The following is a 20,135-nucleotide window of genomic DNA, read 5'->3' as shown; positions in this document are numbered from 1 at the left end:
GAATGATATCATGCCAGATGATTACTGTAGCACAGTTGCTGCCACAGAGGGTTCACCCCAGCAGAGATCACAGACAGATAGAGTTTAATTAGTCCTCTTTATTTGCCAAACCAAAAGTTGCAGAGCTCCCATGTGCTGCTGTTGCCCGGCACTTTGAAACACGTCTCAAACACGTTACACAAACTGTGTGCACCCCCATCTCAGTCCAGCCACTACTGCGGTGACACAGGAAAGCTTGATTAGTCAACTCGCCCCAGCTGTGGTAATCAACTCACCTAGCGCTGCTCCTTCTGAGCCAGCTCTGCCCAGCTTCTTTCTCCTACAGCTGACAGCCCGAACCATGCCCACCTCCCCAGTTACAAAAATCACTGAGGTGCCCAGCTGAGTTTTTGACATTTAAGAGAAAAAAGGGGACAAGAATGAGTCATGCAACTGAGAATGGGCAAGCAGGATCAATGCCATCGATCTCCTATTTTGAGCTGTGACTCATTTAGTCATGTTCAACACCAGATGTTTAAAAAAGCCACTCAGTGACAAATTTAGTAGTTCTATTATATGGGTATAGTTGTTATTCAAAAACTAGAATATATATATTTTTAGCCTGGAATCACCAGGGCAATTTGCAAATGTGAACCAAAATGCCTTTGGACTGGACAACTGGATAGACCTACAACCAATCAGAGGAATGAAATATGTGACATAGCGCTGAGCAAATTACTAAATCCTGTAAGAAATACAGCAAACACATCTTTGCTACCAACTATAATTTTACATGCAGCTGTTTGCAGAGATAATATCTTCCAGTTCATTTACTGTCTGGATAGCGGATTCAACTGACCATTCCACACATAGACTGTATGGTTCTACATCAGCAGCGGCCATCTTGGTTGTTTACAATATGCTTCAAGGGTGCTCCTCTGTACAGTCATCATATCAAACCCACCCCACATTAGATAAACAGTGGTGAATGGCCCAACCTGGACAAAGTCAGCTGGAAATCATATTGAACAGGAAGGGGACCAGAAGCACCTGCCAGAGCAAATAAAACGTGGGCTTCCAGATTTGTCTGGATCCCAGGTTAATATATTCTGGCACTGGAATCCTGATTTCACAATTGCAGATGCAGCTTCATATTTCAAAAACAATTTATACTGTAGTGATGTAGTCCCCAGTAAAGCAGTGAGGCTGTGTGGTATGGATGTATGTTCCTCAATCACCCTACTGCTCCTCTTAACCTACTCATTGTTCCCCCAGCCATCCACCCATCCATCAAACTGTCAAGTGTGCATTTACAATATCACCCGGTGGTTCCTGTCATCTTTAATAGAGGATCCATGTGCAGGAGCAGGATGCTGAGCTCTTATTAGGATGAGACTCTGACAACTTGGTGCCAAGCACCAGTTGATAAGTGAAGGACTGACTTTCACCTCATTTATTTACTCAGTGCTTCAATTGTAAATCAAGATGAGTCATTCAAGCTGCTGGGCCCCATGATTATCACCAGCATTCTCCAAGTATCAGCTAAAAACATTTTGCCAGATCTAACAGCATCCAGCGTAGGTTGCTCTCCCTCAGGTGGCAGAGTTGGCTCACGGTCCTGAATTCTGAATCAAGTAACACTCATATGCAGCCTTCAGTCAGACATGTTTCATCCTCCTCTTGTTTCAGATATCAACTCTGACATGTTTTCTGTGCTGCTGTCAGCTATCGTTCATCAGTGAACTGTGTGACAACAGGTCAGACAAAACAGCAGGATGGAACATCATGACTACACTAAGCAAACAAACAAAAACATTTGTTTTCATCCACTTCTTTATGATTTACACCACGGCTACTGTCATTTATTATCACCCATGCAGGTTTCTCAATATTTATTTTCACTTCTACAATATTTGACAGTACTGTGGCAAATATCACTGCTCAAGGCTACAAACATAAGTCATATTTACTGTTAACATTCATTTTATGCATCTTATTAGCAGTATAAATTCATATATTACATCTGACAATAAACAATGAATTACAAAGTTAATAGGTTAATTCCAGTTGATATAAAATCCATCTTTTATGTAACTGGACCACCTTTATTTAAAATGAATGGAGAGAAATATATAGCCGAAGCAAACAGCTTAGTTCGGACAATGATGGATTCTGGCTTCAATGTAAGGCAAATTAACATTCAGAAATACCTCTGGGTGTTGTTTCATGTGAACGTTTCCATGGCAACAGTGGATGGATCACTTTGAAAGGAAGGCGAAAAGACGGAATTGATTTCCAACTCCAACACAAGGAGTAGCACAGCATTTTACTGGGTAGGCTAGAAACACAATGAATTGTTGAATAAATGAAAAGGCAGTGGATAGTGAATCGTATCAACAACAAAAAAAATTCTGCCAACTTAAACCTCAAACTTGTTTCTGTAGAACTCAACATGGCATCCAAAGAGTAGTCATTCTTGTACTTATTGTACATCCCTCTCATTCTCAGCAAATTTTACTCAATTACCACTGACCAATCCAGACTCTCCTAATGAATTCCTGCACATTGCATGACTCATTAGGTGTTTGTATTCACTTAAAATCATTTTAACATTAAGAAAGAACATCTAATCTTTCTTTGCTTCTGTTTTTACAAATGTTTTATTCATTATGATTAAAATGTGAATTAATTGTCTTCAGAAATGCTATTAGACAATGCAGAATATCAAGCAGTATCCCAGAGGCATGCAGTGACACTGTTTCTGAGCTGATAAAAGCAGAGCGAAGTGAAACAATTGTGCACATGGCCTGTGTGAATAATAGCTTTGGTGTCGACAAGCAATTAAATCCTGCTCCTGTGACAAAACTTCTGATGGAATCATTATCTTCAAGATTCAACATCTCTCAAAAAACACATATGGCATGTTCTCAACTAAATTGGACAGACCCTCCATATTAATTACAGCGTTGTTGCAGAAGTAGAAAGAGCATGCATTATTGATGCTTTACAGTAGAAATCAATTACACTGTGAGTGCAAGGTTTCTATGCTGCACGTCATCCTACTTTATTGTTCCCCTCTCAATACAGAAGATTAATCAGTGCTATAGCCTCAGAGGAAATGAAAGGGGTGTTTGAGGTGAAGTGTTAACCTCACATACTCACACTGGCTCATGATCACTGGAGCATTTACATTAGCAGGAGCCTGCTGTGCAAAGACTCAAGTGGAATAAAAGGCATCAACATTACTAATAAAGTATGGAGGTGGAAAATGTTCTAAGATCTTACTATTCTTTTTACCTGAATAGGCTTACTCAAGCAATAATTTAAAAATAGCAGGAGTCATGCATTCAAAATCCATCACTTCATTACAACTTCATTATTAGCTAAATAAAATACTAATCGTGCAGAAAAATGGCAGGAATTGTGATTTGGCAGTCGGGAAGAAAAAAATATGTTCTGCTACACAAATTTGAATGCATATTGATTTTTTCTCTCAAATTGTTGCTTTTTGTGAAATATTGGATTTTTTTTCCCTCTGTGACTATTGAACACAACTGTTAACAACTTATAGACAACTTAATTGTGATAACAGGACATAACTAGCGAACCAACTAACTACACTTTTTGTAAGGGGTCAAAAGAGAAAAGGATAGGTACCACTGTTTCAATTATTTGCTGCACATTGTATTTTCATGTTTTTAAAATCAACTTTCATCTGAAAAGTAGAGAAACTTGTCAAATAAATGTAGTGGAACAAAATATAAAATGTAGTAGAGTAGAAAAGTAACATAAAATGGAAATGGTCAAGTAAAGTACAATTACCTCAAAATTTCACTTGAGTAAAGTATTTGAATAAATGTACCGAGTTACTTTCCACTGTTGGTTATGTGGCATGTCATGTCATCTTCTCAGTTGGTACATCTTACAGTTAATCAATCTCTATTAGCAGCTGTGGCTAAAACAATAATTACTGTTATCCACATACAGCAGCACAGTCAATTAGTATGTTTGATGTACAGGGGAATGTGTCACCCACTTCTGGCCTTGGCTTTTACCTCTGGTAAAAGCCTTATCGACTACCAACTTCTCCACAGCTGTACGAGTGCTGATCCAAGGAGGTCAATTATAACAGTTTTTACGATGTTTAATTTTCAACAGTATCACAGAATCAGATGTTGGTCATTTTGAATCTCTCGATATTCTTCTTTTTAAACTGTTATTTATTCAGAGCACTGATCACATTCATGCAATTACACACATTCACACCTGGAATCTGCTCAGTACAAACACAGTCTGATCTGCCAGCCAACTGGAGCAGTTGGAGTTAGGGGCTATGCTCAAGGGCACCCGAGGGGTGAAGGGAGGGGCAAGTGTTGCTTTTTCACTTCACCCACCCAGGTTTATCCTGCTGGTCTAAGGATTGGACCGACAGTCTTCTGGTCACAAGCTCACTTCTCTAATCATTAGGCCACCTCTGCCCTTTTTACTGCTGCATGATTCCTATCTTAATTATTTTCAGAAATGCACCACTTTCAATTAATTTTTAAACTAAAAAAAGACGAATAACAAGTTAGTGTGGAAAGACCCACTGATTAATGTATACTAATTGAATTCAGAGACCTCCATTCAAACTGCATGGAAGACCTTCCAGGCGATTTGCAGAGGCTGAGTCATCACTGACTCATCCTACAAGGATAAAGTGATGTTTACAAAAGAAAAATATTCCTTATTAAAATAAATGTAAAGATCTTGACATTACACCAATAGTGGATGCAAATGAGAATGAGTAAGGAACTTTGGTAAGAGCTGATGTCGAAGCACACTACTGCATACATTACATAACAGATCATTAAGATCATTAAAACTACACTTTTGTGACACATTACCATCAAAACATTGTTGCCTAAACTTGGGGAAGAAAAAGATGTGCAAATTTTCCTTTCGCTCAAGCCTTTTGGATTAGAAGAATTTTTATGTAAAATCTTTTTTATTGCTTTTTTATTTCCTAAGCTAAAAAAGGAGGTTTTCAAGTAATCTTTTAAATTAGCACAATGTTGGAGCAAATCCCTCATCAGCAGGCGGGCGGTCTGTTTCGTTTCTTAGGTGCACAAACACAGGAAGCTTTGCAGTGAGCTCTGGGACTGTGAGTCAGAGGAGTGTCTGATGAGAGAAGAACCTGATTTAGCTTCATCAGAGGAAGCATCGCAGCCAGAAAATAAGGTTTGATTGCAGATATAAAATACTACAGTAAAGCATTGCAAATCGCTGCTGTGGGTCAGCCCAAGTCTCAGCTACATACTGTATATCATTATCCCCCAGTTGTGATAGAGACCAATGCAGATGATGTCGTGTCTGCATTTAATGTTGAGTACGACAAATTTGTCTTGGGGTGTGCTTGCTTGCTGGGGTTGTTTTTCAGTGTGCTAGTATTTGTTTTTGTTTTTTCTTAGTAAGTGAAAAAGAAGCGTGTGTGAAGAGCCTCTGCAAGCAGGAATCATCTTCAAAGAGCTTTTTGCATTTTAATGCCCGAAGTTGACAATATTTCATTTTTCAGAATTTTAGAAGTGTCACTTTCTGATGGTTTAGAAGTGCCAGATAATATTAACCCACATGCCTCAGTGATTGGTCTGAGCAGTAGTAATACTGGCTTTCAGAATTATAGGTTTATTGGTCAGTGTACAAACTATATCACACTACAGCATTTTTATCCCTGAACTGCAATGAAACACTAATTTCCAGGACTTCCCACTTTCCCCACAGGCATTTTTTCTTCAGACACAGTTTGTTCAAACATCCAGCTGAGCATTCAAGTCTGCCTTTGTGTGATCCAGACCTGGTTTGATGTAATGACACTGAAGCCATGATTATATGGATTTGGCAGTCCTTTTAAGAAGGCCTTTATTAGAAAACAAGATGTGGCAGGTTCAAGCCGATGTGTCAATAGAAAGATGACTGTTTTTGTGTTTGTTTTGACCCACAATCTATAATATCACACCGATACTGAACAAAGGAGGCTGAGCTCCAACGGAAAATCCTCCAGCAAACCCCAGCGGCTGACTGATATAACTGATTGGCAGGAAAAAGGATGCATTCATTAGCCTCAGAAACACCACTTCAAAAAAAACCCATCATCAAAACAACAGATGGACGGCACTCACAGGGCCACGAGCAAATTATTTCTTCTACATAATTAACGACCTGGAAAAAATGAGAGAAAACAAAAAAGGTAAGAGGAATTGTGCACTGGGTTCAGCAGGTGGAACAACATTGGTTTGGTTTGGATTTAAAGCCATCTTCATCATTTGAAAGTAGGCCATGTTACTGCTAAAGTACTATTATCATATTACTTGAAACATTTTACTTCAGTTGTATAAATCATGACTCCTCAGCCGCAGAGCTGCTTTCCCCGCAAGCTTTTTCAAACATCAGAAACAGTTGCTGAGAACATTGTGAACTCACAGATGCATCCTAAACTATTAAAGTCTTCCCCTGGACTCCCAGAGGAACACAATGTGACTGAAAAATGATTACTGTTATCATATTACAGATATTACTGAAACATTTTACTTCATTTTTGATGTATAAATCATGACTCCTCAGCCTCACAGCTGCTTTCCCTGCTAGCTTTTCTAGACATCTGTAGGAGCTGCTGAGAACATTGTGAACCCACTGATGGATTTGAAACTATTGAAGTGTCTGCCCTTGGACTCTCAGACGAAGGAACACAACATGAGTGGAAATTGATTTAGGATATGTTTACAGAGAGGAAAGTTTCCTGCTGAGCCAAACAAGTCCTCAAAGGTTCACTAGAAAACCAAAAAGCAGATTCACTGTTAGAACCAGCCTAATTTGATTGGAGAAATGTTGCTTGCATGGTGTAAAAATTAAAAGATGTGTTAAATAATGACTGCAAAGAAGGTTACTGGGTGTCTGGATGTGGACTAGTACATTTAACTGCCCCTATAAAGTTTCATATTGTGCATACAAATTCAAGCCTGGTGCATCTTGGCAGAAAAATAATAAAAATAAATAAATACTTGATGTAACGTTTGAAGCTAAAATGAGACATAATGTAACATGGGATATATATTTTTCAAAGGTTTAAACTTCAAAGCTTCTGTATTTTCCTGATGTGTCAACGCTGCAGTTTAGCAGTTTAGTTTTTGTTGATCAGTTTTAGTTTTTTGTCATTGTGAGACTCAGCTGTGAATTGGACATACTATAAGTTAAAATATTCAAATATACATGTAAATAAAATATGTTTCTTTACAATAGGAGAATATGTAATTATTATTATACAGCTTGAATGCATGAATGTATGAAAATAATTTACCCAGTGATATAAATGTGATTGTTCACAGACACAAAAGAGCGCCTGACCGACCCTGACCCACCCTGACTACCCTGGCCCTTTTATCGATCACGCTGCTGTGTCAAAGCAGATGATCTCCTGTGTCCTTGGTCTCACTGATGTATGAATCTGGTGATGGTTAAATGAGAAGTAGAGATAATAACAAGCAGAAGCGCAGAGCCACAGAATAAAAGCGTGACAATTTGATTAATGGAAACTGAAGTGGACAAACAGTTTTTTTAGCCTGCATTTCCCTGATGTTGTCTGGGCTTAATATAAGCAAAGTTATATGATGCAACAGGAAAAGAAATAAATCACTCATAAATTTGTCCAACTTTGAAGAGTTAACCCATGAAAAACCATTCTTGTGGTCACTTCTCAAATCCATTTTTTAAAAACGTTTTTGTGTTTGGTATAATGTGTCTTTAATGAGACAATTCAGTTTTAAAAGCTATTTTTCAGAACTATTTAGAAATTGGTACGCTTTCCAGGAAAGGATGAAGTTCATGATGTCGCTATGATAGTCAAGCAATTATGAGATTCTCACATTTTTGTAAATTGTCATGACATGATGGATGTTAATCTACCTGCAACATTTGACTGATTCTGCCAATTAAACTTGACATATACAGAAGAACCATATAGCACATCTGATGAACAATGACTTTTACCCCATTCAGGACACTCTGAGCTCCTTCAGCAACAGACTCCTTCACCCAAAGTGTGTGAAGAATATCTCAGGTCCTTCCTAGTAGACCTCACATCCCTCCCAACCTGGACACTATTAATGTTTAGAAATATATGATATGATATGATATGATATGATATGATATGATATGATATGATATGATATGATATGATACTATATTTTTACTACTATTGTTTTTATTGCTTTTGTACTTATTTTTTATTGTTCTTTATTGACGTTCTTCTATTTTTACTGTCCACTTTGCTGCTGCAATAATGTAAATTTCCCCATTGTGGGACTAATAAAGGAATCTCCCTGGATCTGTTATTTATGGTTTGTTATCATTTCTGCAGCTGTGGGCAACTCTTCCTTTTTATTTGAGCTTTTCATATCCATATGACTGTTTTGAGTAAGTAAAGAAAAGGCTTTAAGGCTAGGTTAAGTCAAATTGTTGCTGGCTAGTTAAACACTTTTCCGTATCATAAATTCTATCAATTTATTTCTACCAAAATGCAGATCAAAACTGGACTCATGCAGTTGGTGTTTTGTGTAAATCTTCACTCTTTTCAATGTGATGGAGTGAATGACCTCGGCTCCCTTTACTTAGCAGCACACTTCTGCTCATATGATTAAAAAGTATATTCAGTCGATCAGTTCTCATTGGAGTCAAGGTTTATTTACTTGAGCACTACTCTTGTGTGCATATTTCACACAGGCGCTTACAATCAGGTCTTACTCTTAGCTGCTTTGTGCTTGTACACCACTCATCTATTCAATGACTCACCAGACTTCAGTGGGGAAAGAAAGAGAAACATTTCTCAAACTGGAGAAACTACCTTTCCAACAATCACGCCTGTTTCAATATTGAAATGTTACTGTTACTGTTATTCTAGTTTAATCTTCTGTCTTTAAAAGGCTCTTCACTTATAATTTTAGTTAGCCTTCGTCATGAAGCTGGAGAGAACATCAGGCAACCTGCCAGGGAATAATTAAAAATATGCCATCAGCAATGTAACTGATGTGAGGGCTCTGTGTGATATATTGGACAGAATTTCAATAACCTAATTAAATAATTGAACTAATCTAATCTGTTGAAATGTCACAATTAGAAGAGGAGACTCTCCTCCTTTTAATAACTACAAAAATCTGTCAACACTACAGCAACAAAACTTGACCACATCTTACCAGGAAACACAAGGATGCTTGACAGGGTTGTGCAAACATCCAACTACATTTGACTTGAAGTAATTCGTGATTTTCTTCTTTGCGACAGCAGAAACAATGTTAATGACCGACGGAGGAAGCCTTTGTGATTAGATGTGTGCGTCACTGTGCAGTATAATGAGCAGCCTTATTGCAAGAGATGAGATGTATGAAATAAAAAACATAAAATATAAAATACAAGGCTGTAATCAGTTAAAAAAAAAAAAAAGATTAATCAATTAATAAAAAAATTAAATGTCAAATTGATGTACCAATGAATCCAATTACTAATGATAAAAATCAGCAGAAATGTTGATTGTGTAATAATAGATCTTAATATCGTACTATAAATCCTACATTAAAAATTTACAACACAGTAGTTTGAAGAAAATTATTTTACTCATGAATATGCAAATATGTTCATACAGATGAATATCAGATGATATAATGCATAATTTTCATAGCAAGGCATGCAGTGAATACATATTTTAAAAATCTGTATACAGATGACTGAAGAGCCAATATATAGATTAAAGTCACTACGCTAGGTCAGCGATAAAATGTGTGATGACTGGATCAACTTAATCTCTGGCATTTGATAACAGTAATTTGAAACTTTGTGAACCATGCCATTAGCAGCAGGTTGAAGCAGTTTCCTCAAGCAGTGAAGTGCCCTTCAGCTGTGCTTATTTAATATTATGTAAAAGGCCATGGTCAGTTAATGCCACAAAACTACCATCATGCAAATGGTAGAGAGTGGAAAACACCTTAGAGCAAAAAGGAACCAGAATCTGTATGAGAATAACAACTTGGAAAATAGCAGAGGTGAAGTAAACACCAAGCCTGTGTGTTAGAGAGTAAATATAATATATGAAGTCTTACTGCCCTCTGCTGTTCAAACCATGAATGACTTACAGTTGTTGGGTAGAAAAATGAAGCTACAGGGGTGAAAACTAAATATATCTGCAAATGTATACATTATGTTAATACAAAATTATAGTGAAGTGCATTCTATTTTGTTTTCTTCACATTTTTTTTCTGCTGCCATCATTTGGAGACTGTACTTCACTTAATAACATGGATTTAGCTGCTCTCATCTGCCAAAACTTGTTGTGAAATACATAGAAAAATATTTATATCTCAAACCCAGAGTAGCTTGGATGCAAGTCCTGGGTTTGAAAATTGGGAAACTATAATCACGACAAAGAACTTGACTTGTGGAAAGTAAACTTTTGTCTGATGAGAATTTGGTCATGTTTTTTTCTTTTCTTTTTACTATCAAACTTTCTACAAATTCTGAGCAGTAACCCAAACCCCATCTGTTCAAAACCACAATAAAATATGCAATTATTCCACTCCACAACTCTAATGGACTTGCTGATTGTCCTGACAGGTCTCACCCCTCAGAGTCTCAGTGTAAAAGTGTGTCTTCAAACCAAAATCAATTGAGGAATTCAACATTCAGAGTGCATCTTTGAAATAATTTATTCAATATTCATATACGATAATATAATGGTTTCATGATCAGCATATAAAATATGTACATAGCAAATCATTAGTAAAAATGACTGATCCTGCTAGGAAAGTATGTGCTTCATATTGTGGAAGGCGGTAATGTCTCAGAAACTTTGAAGAGGTTTTCTTTTATTTCACAATCATTGATACTGATAATACCAGATGTGCAGGTTCTAGTATGTAATTAGCACAGCTTGAAATCTAAATGATGGTCCAACATTAAGAAAGGCTGCAGTTCGAAGGTTTGGACTCCCTCCCCTAAACAAAGAGAAAATACAGTTAGAAACCAAGACACTGTTTTAACTTCACATTTGATACAACTATTTAAAAATGTCAAAAGAATATGAAAGAAAAAATCATTCCTGTTTCAACTGGTGCCAGCTAACTAAGCTCATAAAGGATGGGTCACAATAACGACAGTGTACCTACATGTGTTCCTGTTAGCATGCTATTGACGGCTAAGCTTTCCGGCTACCTGTTGTCTCTGCTGCTGGCGTCTGTATTCTTCTTCACTGGCAGCGAGAGCCTGAGCGAGAGCCATATCCTCCTGCTCCTGAGGACTGAGACACAAAAGAAACCCCTCTTAGACACACTGTTATTTAATGAATTCAAAGTTTGGGGGAGAAAACTAAAAGCTACTATAGGTGAGACTGACTTTGTCAATACATGTTCACAAAAAACCTGCTTATGAGAAAACCCTACAACCAAACAGTGTTGACGCAAAAACAAAAGTTAAGATTAAAAACACTCTCCCAATGGACACTTAATCCTGGTTAGTAGCACCTTAAAAGGGCCTTAAGAGATTAAATATAAAAAGGTGAATATAAGAGCCTGTTTATTCCTTTGTTAAATCTTACAATCAAACTATCTCAATGGCAGCACATTACATTCAAATTTCAGTATTTTGGAACATCATTCCCATCATTCTATGTCTGAGGAACAGATGGGGACAACAATTTCTTAAATTGTGGCGTATTGAGTGAGAACACTTCAGCCAGCAGCCGCTAAACAGTCTGCACTGTAATCTGACAGGGAAATAATACTTCAACTCAAAGTGATTTTTTTTTGCCAAAGATAGCCTCAGATTGTTATTGTGAGTGTTTCAGTCATGACTTGCAAAAATCAGATTGAAAAATAAAGAAGTTTCCCTTTATATAACAACTAATACTGCTGAAATGATTAGTACTGAGGATGAGATGCACTTCACAGCCTCACATTAATCTCTTAATCTTCTGTGGACAAGTTAATATCTGCAGGATGTTGAGAAGGTGACATTAGAGACCAAACTCCTCGTCACTTTCCATATATTGTGCTTACATGTTGCACAATATTAAAAATATTAAAAGCATCTGACACTTAAAGTTATCTAAATATTTTTTAAATGCTTTAATCTAGTACCTCCCAAAATTGTATTATTTTATGCTCCCGTTTGGAATCTGAAGATATTTAACTCTCCCCTCTGTTTTCTAATTTCAATTTTTTTTCCAACTCTGACAACTTTGGGGAAATTAGTAAGAGTATCAGACCACACTCTGCAGGTACACGGACCTTGAGAGTGGCATGTTTGCTTGGTGAGTGCTACCAGGTTTTCTTTTTTCTTCCCTGTCAAAGAAAAACCTGTCTGTTTTGTACCTTTTATGAAGGTTTTTTGTTTGTTTTTTCTTTGGCAGAATAACCAGAAGCTTAATAGCTTTGTTGCAGCGCTGTTTGCTTTCGGAATCAGGAATCAAGGTCAGCGGGAAAAACAAACTGTTCAACTCTAAAGAAAAACCCGCTATGTGTGTGAGGATGGCTTGTCAAGCTGATAAAAAGGGATATATCTGGAGTTTTTTGCTTTACTCACCTAAGGGTTGGCTGGACAGGTACCTGCGACTCAGCCAAAGACATTTCCAGAGCCCTTTGTAAAGCCTGCTCCTCCGTCTGTAAGGACAGCACAAGCAGCACATCATGTTTTCATTCTTCTTCTTTTTTGTAGCGTGGGAACAATTATCAGGTGATGTCATTTATATAATATGCGTACCATCCCAGCTTGAAATGATGCTGATGGTGGTATTACATTCTGTGCTGAAACTGAAGTGGGGATCCGCGGGATAGAGCTGGAAAAGGAAGAGTTATTATTAAAAGGTGTCAAATTCAAAGTAAAAAAATTAATTTAAAGACCATAAGCCATGAAACATTTCAAAATCAATACCAAATAGATGTGCTTACCCACTGCTGTGGCCTCTGTTATTTGCATTCACACCATTAGAAACGGGTCTAGAGCTTCCTGAACCAGATGAACTAGAAGCACAGGCAGAGGTGGAGCAGGAACCCTGAGTCCTCATTACAGCAGCGCGTCTAAGACAAAAAAAAACCAAATGAAATAAGTCAAACATTCTTCCTGTAATGGTTCAGATAAAAGAAAAGCATTATCTGAAGATGTAGTGTGGCTTTACCTACCCGCTTTTGGACAAAGGTTTCGTATCAGTCTTACAATCATGGTCTAGTGGGTGTCGGTGTTTAAGACAGTAGTTTGAATGGCACTGGTCGCAGGTCACTCGCATCATTTCCTTCTGCTTACAGCCTCCTTTAGAGCATTTATTTGTGAAAATCTGGCAGGAAGAAAAAAAAGTTGTCTGTAAGTCTTCTGTTATTGCGAGTTAAATTATAAGTGATTGTAAGTTTAAACACCTCTGAAATACATTCACCTTTCTCTTCCTTTGTGCTGGGTCTGATTTGCAATCTCGATCAATGTGTTCACCAACTTTAATGTCGGGCATCTCTCCTCTCTTCACGGGAATAGGGATGTTGCACAAAGGACAAACTGGGACCTGGACATCCTACACAGGAAACCATAAAATACAAAGATATTAAGCAAACACAGGACTACAGATCCGAAACGGATGAAGATATTATTGTCACCACCATCAAGTATGACGTTGTACTGACAAAAGTTCATACAACTGTGATATATATATACATATTCTTGCATGAACACAACATAATTTAAAGACACGTGTATTTTGTGTAGCTACATTAACTAAGTGTACTTACCTTTTTGTAGGATGACGTGCACTTGTGATTTGCATAGGTTATGTGGTCCTTGCAGAAGATCTCTTGACAGGCGTCACATCTCATGGGAAGAAAGTCTGTAGTGTCAGATAGACTTTTTAATATCAAGTCATAACTTATCTGTAGAGCACATTTAAAAACAAACACAGTTGACCTAAAAAATACCAAATTAAATAAATATAAAAGTGCATCACACAGAAATAAAAGAAAACAATAAACATAATAATAATAATAAAAGAGTTGCAGCACAATAAATGATGAACTCAGGTTGTCAAACTAAACTACCAACAAGAGGAAGCAGGTCATCAGCAGTGACTTAAAGGGTCTGAGCGGTTCTTTTATGAATAAATAAGCTTTTCCAGAGATTAGGGGCAGCTAGCACAAAGGCTTCACCACCTCTATTTTTGTGCCTAAATCTCATAACATCCAAGAGCATCTTGTTAGGCGACCTCAGTGCTTTAAATTAGAGCCTCACCGATACTGGACATTTTGGCCGATAATTTTATATGTACAGAATATATAGATAAATATTATGACGGTAAAATATTTTACAGTTTAACAAAAACGTAATTGTATAAAATGACATCAGTTCAGTAAAACGGTAAAAAAAGGGTCAAATATACATAAAATGCTGCCTATATAACTTATAACGGCCGATAATATCGAAAAAACATTATTTAATATTAAAAATGTATCATTAAGTTTTTTTTAAATCGTCGACACCAATACTACTTTTGTACATAATGTTACTATTTTTATACTATATTTTTTTACTACTGTTGTTGTTGTTTGTTTTATTGTTTGCGTACTTATTAATTGTTCTTTATTATTTCTATTTTTCCTCTTCTATTTTTACTATCCAATAATATAAAATTTCCCCACTGTAGGACTAATAAAGGAGTATCTTATCTTAATCTTATCTAAATAACGGCTGACTAATATATCTGTCGGGCTCTACTTTAAATGGTATATGTAGACACAGGAGTTTTGCTAGATGAGGTGTCCAAACTTCATGTTAAACCGATACTTAGCAGGTTGTTTTATGAATAGATAAGCTTTTCCAGAGATTAGGGGAAGCCACCACAAAGGCTTCACTGCCTCTATTTTTGTGGCTAAATCTCATAACATCCAAGAGCATCTTGTTAGTCAACCACAGTGCTTTAAATGGTGTTTGAAGATACAGGAGTTCTGCACTATAAGGAGTCCAAATTTCAAGTCCAAAGAAAGCTTAACAGGATAAAACAAAAACAAAACAAAAAAACAGATGTATTTCAGACATAAAGTTACACACCTAAACGTTTGCAGGTCTTCTCAGAGCAGTGCTCCCCCAGATCTGGAAACTCCATCTCAGAAATAACTCGACTGCCAGCAGTGATGAAATCTCAGCAACCTGAAAAGGGAAAATAAAATAAATTTCAAAAAAATGTGTGAGTTTTTATTATTTAACAAATGTGACAGAATAAGTGCAGACTATAAACACTGAATCAGGTTAGCTCCATGGTTTCCACACATTTTTACCACTGAATTTTCCAAACTTTTCCATAACTATTCCATAATATTTTACCCCATTTCCATGACTTAATTTAATTAGTTTAACAAAGGTGTAACAAAGGGTGCTCCCCCAGAAATGTTTTAACAGCGTAGATGTCATTTCCTGCCATGTGTTTTGACATTTTGATGGGTATGTGTAAATGATGGGCATATTTTATAATTACATCCAGAGGAAGCGTTTCGCCCCAGATCACATAGAAAATATTAAAAAGCTAAAAGTATAGAAATTGATGATTAGTATATTCATATTAAATAAATCTACTGATTTTTGACATGGTAAAAGTGGGGGGTCCAAGTCTGTCTTATATCCATTATCTTTGATATCAGAGAAGGTCATCCCTAATTCAGAACTTTACCCAAAAATTCACCTAATTCCAAACCATTTACAGGCCTGGAAAACAGTTTTTCTAATTTCATAACATTTCCAGGAATTTCATGACCGTGGGAACCTTGTAGCTCACTGCTTGCTTGCTGGCTAACATTAGCTGAGTCATTAATCATCAACATAAGTTTAGACAGAAGATTACAACCACCGTGTCAACCCTTTACAGCTATATAATGTTTCCTTTATCCAGATAATAACAAAAACATCATGTGATAAGTCGACTGAGAGCTAGGCCAGGCTGACTTATTTATGGGCTAGTTTAGTTACGTAACAAGGTACAGCTAACATTGTGTACGACCGTGTAGCAGACATAGCAGGAGTGTAACTTAACAAACACAAATGTAGACTGTGTTGTGACCAAGTCAAGATAATACTTCATTTTTTTTTCAAATCGACACCTGTAAGAATTATTTATTTATTTTACTCAAATGCTAACAGCTAGCTTGCTTGTTGCTGAGTAAAACGGTTCAAATACATTTATCTAACTCGAGTAAAGGAAACATTTATTTTAGACGAATTATTTTTTATAAAGACCAAAACCAATTAACCTCGTTATTAACGTTGTGTTGTTGTCCAGAGTTAAAGGTAGCTACCGGATGAAGCTAGCTGGGCTAATCCGAGAGCTAACCTTAGCTTTCGTTAAATTGTTTCATTTACTCACCAAATCACCTCTCCTCGTCGATATGTCGTCTTATAGTAAGACGCGCCAATGTTATTTTAAACTGACAAGATTTATTCTGACTCTCTCCGTGGTTTTATCCCCCGATGTGTGTGTTAGCTCTCTGAGCTGTCTCTCTGTTTTCATCTAGTTTTTTGATGTGTCACGCACGCTCCTCCTACGTCGTGACGTAACATACGTCGGCAAAACACATACGTCACGCCAGGTGTGTCCGCTCTATGGAAAGATCATGTGAAGTCTGGAAGGATCCATCCAGGCATTTTGCATCGTCATGTTATTTAGTAGATACGGGAGTGTGTGTATGTTCCCACAGTCCTATGTTCAGTTTAATAATAAAATAAAGATTTTTTTCAAGCATTTTTCATATATGAAACACAACACGTTATATGCATTAAGGAATGGTCATACTTGTGCTGTGGGAATGTATGCCTGAGGAAACATAAGGCCTAATTATGCTGGAAGGAACATTTCTTACAAATGGGGGAACATAGTGCTTTGGGAACATAGGGGCAGGGCTGACCCCATAGAGGCAGTGGTGGAAGGTTTCACATCCTTTATTTAAAGATCTTCTCTAGACGTTATTTCAGATGTAAATATTCTACTTTGAATGATAATTTGTGTCAAATGTGTGGTTTTTCCACACAAAAAAGTTCAATTATTTAGTTTAAATCTTTAAAATTACATCTGCCCCTTCTCCCTCATTAAAGATTGTAACTGCTGGACACATGGCCGGATCTACCATAAGGTCAATCTGGGCAAGTGCCCAAGGGCCCTTGAGCAGAAAGGGACCCTCAATGGTGGGAGGAAAAAAAAGTGTAAACTTCTTTTTTTTGGGCTCCACAGAAATATAACACAAGCCTTGACTCATTCTCTTGAAGTTGATCATTATCACTGCAGGAAATCTAGTATGTCCAAAACAAAATATGGAGTAAAAAGGTTTCCACCCGACAGCAACGTTATCCAATCAGAATAAAAATAAAAGTTGTTTGGGGGACATGGGTTTCAGTGTCCTGGGGCCGCTGGGGATACTAATCCAGCGTACATGGGGGGTACATGGTAAAGGCCTGCGCTGAGCACAGGTTATTTAAGTTCATGCCAGTTATCACAGGCGTTGCTGATGGAAGGAGGGGAATTGTTTTTTGACTGTGCTCATGTATGTTGGGCTATTTTTGTCATTGTTTTATTGTTTAGTTTATGTGAAAAACTTATGGAAGGTACAGACACTGTAACAAGGACATTTTGGTTAAAAAAAAAAAAAAGAAGCATCATTTTCATTTACTGGAAAAGACCTAATAGCCAATCATTCATGTTGTGAGTACGCGTCTAAACAATTACAGCCATTAACAGCCAGTAGAGACCAAAGTATAGGGCTTAGTCACTACACTACTTAAAGTATTGAAGTAAAAGTAGTGGTTTGGTCCCTCTGACTGATATATTATTGTATAAGACATCATTAGATTATTAACACAGAAGCATCAGTGTAAAGCATGTTACTGTTGTAGCTGATGGAGGTGGAGCTAGTTTACATTACTTTATAGTTAGATAGTTTAGTTAGTTGGATCATTTGAACATTTATTGAAATAAAACCATATGAGAAGTTTAGAGGGAAAAGTCACTAGTTGGTGGCGCTGTTAACAACTCATAGACATCTGAAATGTGACCCTGACTACAGGTTATAGGACTATAGGTTGGAAACCACTGGTTTCATCTTTAACAGTGAGTTGGATTTTAAAAGCTTGATATATTATCCACTCTGTCAGATCTTAATCTGAAAAGTAAGCTAAAAATGTAGTGGAGTAGAAAGTAGAATATTTCCCTCTGAAATGTATTGGAGTGGAAGTATAAAGTAGCAAAAAATTGAAATACTCATGTAAAGAACAAATACCTCAAAATTGAATGAGGCCTATAGAACTTGAGTAAATACTTAACACACTATGGCTATGACGGTTAAAGTCAGACTTACATACACAATCATGTTCAGTTCAGTTGTTAAGGCATATAGGCATATAAAGTTAGACATTCCTGTAAATATTGTATTGTCTGAAGATGTGTTGTGTGGTGTAATTTTTTTGTTTTTTTAAATCAAAAGATAGCTTTAAATACACATACTAGAAGAACACATCTGGGTCTTGTGAAATTTTTTTTTGTGAAGTTTTTACCGGAGGTGTAAGAACTTGACACTAACTGAGAATGACAGATGACTTAGTATTTGACATTTTGGAGCATGACTGTTTTCTGCCCTCCTGTGGTCAGAGCCAGGAACTACATCCATTAAAATTAGTCAAACCCACAACAACCCACACAAAAGGCCCTCCTGTGGGTACTGTAAAGAAAGTAACAAAAATAAATAAATCAGAAACTAACCCAGTTTGTGCCTCTCATGTATCAGCATAACGTTGTTTGTTTAAAAACAACTTCCTGCTGTTCTGAAGGTATTTCAAAAATCCACAAAGACTCTTCTAAACCATCTGGAGGAAAAATAGCCTTTTTTGTTAATCCAGATGTTTGTAAGTCTTTGGGGATACTGGAAATACCTTCAGAACAGCAGGAAGTGTTTTTAAACAACCTTCAATAATCTGTTGTTTCAGTCCCCCAAGGAAATTGCAATTAACACCAATTGAAGAAATCTCAGCAATATTAGTGAGAGCTTGCTACTTTGCTAAATTACCACAGCATATTTTCCGCTTGTAATTGCCAAATGAGCAAACCACTTGTGATTTGACCTGATTGTGACCTGAGGAGTATGGTTTAGAACCTGCTCTATGTGTAAAGTGCCTTGAGATGACTTTGTTGTGATTTGGCGCTATACAACGAAAGATTGATTGATTGTTTGAATGATTGATTTGAACCAGTGGTCAGCATTTTGTGTTGTACTCTCGAGTGATGCCCCTGGTGGCAGCAGTATCTGTATTGATAATATACACTTTGTAAATCAAACAATACCCCTGCACAATGTAATACGTTCCAATAAAGCTCTAAAATAAATTCATCATTTAAACATCTCACCCATCAGTCTGTTCCCAAATGTCTCAGCATCCAAACAAATGACTACCATCTGGGCTTCTCTTGAGTGCAAATCAACAAAACAACACTTCACATCTCTCCAGCATTTTCATTTTAAATGCAGATGATCTTTTTTCAGTTAAAACCCCTCCTCTTGACATGATTTATACCAGCATGTCCTTCCCAGCCGTGCCATTTACCCTCTCTGCCGGCTGATTGTCTTTTTGAAAGATGCTTGTACTGTGATTAATTTGTATTTATTTCTTGCCCTTCCCCATTATACTCCCCATTCACGGCAACATGTCAGATTGAAACATTTCCATGCATTTGACTAAAGAGTCCTATTTAAAGATTCAACTACTGACAAACTATTTATAAGGTCAACAACAAACTTTGACTTGTCATTATTTTCATGTCCCACTCCTCTGTTTTACCTCATTCTGGATCTAGAGTTTGATGCACCGTAACTGTCAGCCAAGATTCAGTTTAAGTAAATCAAATCAAATGTACATTTCTACAACTTTAAGTAAGAGTAATGTAGTAGTAAAGTAGGTTTGGCCCACATTTTTATTTTATGTGGTTTGTGAATTTAGCCAATTTATCAGTGTTTAAAACATATTTTGTATAGAACATTCATTATTACCTCATGTTGGCATGGAAAACAGCCTTTTCTCAGCCATAATGACCATCTGACATCACCAGCAGACCATTTATATGGTACAGTATGCAA

General features: G+C 36.9%; 1 protein-coding gene across 3 annotated transcripts; it reads right to left on the bottom strand.

The window, feature by feature from the left end:
- Nucleotides 1–10,688: 10,688 nt before the first annotated feature.
- Nucleotides 10,689–16,527, bottom strand: zfand2a (zinc finger, AN1-type domain 2A). 3 transcript variants are annotated; one of them, XM_062438585.1, is made up of 10 exons: nt 16,385–16,527; nt 15,079–15,177; nt 13,770–13,864; nt 13,424–13,555; nt 13,176–13,327; nt 12,945–13,073; nt 12,757–12,832; nt 12,580–12,656; nt 11,212–11,296; nt 10,689–10,994 (listed from the first exon to the last, which is right to left on the bottom strand). In XM_062438585.1, exons 2-10 carry the CDS (start codon nt 15,131–15,133, stop codon nt 10,956–10,958), a joined length of 840 nt encoding a protein of 279 aa, XP_062294569.1. In that variant the 5' UTR covers nt 15,134–15,177; nt 16,385–16,527; the 3' UTR covers nt 10,689–10,955. The 3 variants fall into 3 exon arrangements, with proteins under 3 accessions (XP_062294569.1, XP_062294570.1, XP_062294571.1); XM_062438586.1 differs by lacking the exon at nt 16,385–16,527 and having other exon boundaries at nt 13,770–13,907; XM_062438587.1 differs by lacking the exons at nt 10,689–10,994; nt 11,212–11,296; nt 12,580–12,656; nt 12,757–12,832; nt 12,945–13,073 and having other exon boundaries at nt 13,172–13,327.
- Between the last annotated feature and the right edge of the window lie 3,608 nt (nt 16,528–20,135).

The sequence above is a fragment of the Scomber scombrus genome, chromosome 18 (assembly GCF_963691925.1).
Source record: "Scomber scombrus chromosome 18, fScoSco1.1, whole genome shotgun sequence".
NCBI classification, from domain to species: Eukaryota; Metazoa; Chordata; class Actinopteri; order Scombriformes; family Scombridae; genus Scomber; species Scomber scombrus.
This window is presented reverse-complemented; position numbering and strand designations above follow the sequence as displayed.

Excerpts from the sequence above, each read along its gene's own strand:
- zfand2a (XM_062438585.1), bottom strand. The coding sequence starts at position 15,133 with ATGGAGTTTCCAGATCTGGGGGAGCACTGCTCTGAGAAGACCTGCAAA. Across the intron at positions 13,865-15,078 it reads GAAGACCTGCAAACGTTTAG|ACTTTCTTCCCATGAGATGT; the intron begins GTGTGTAACTTT and ends CTGACACTACAG. Across the intron at positions 13,328-13,423 it reads CAGCACAAAGGAAGAGAAAG|ATTTTCACAAATAAATGCTC; the intron begins GTGAATGTATTT and ends TCTTCCTGCCAG.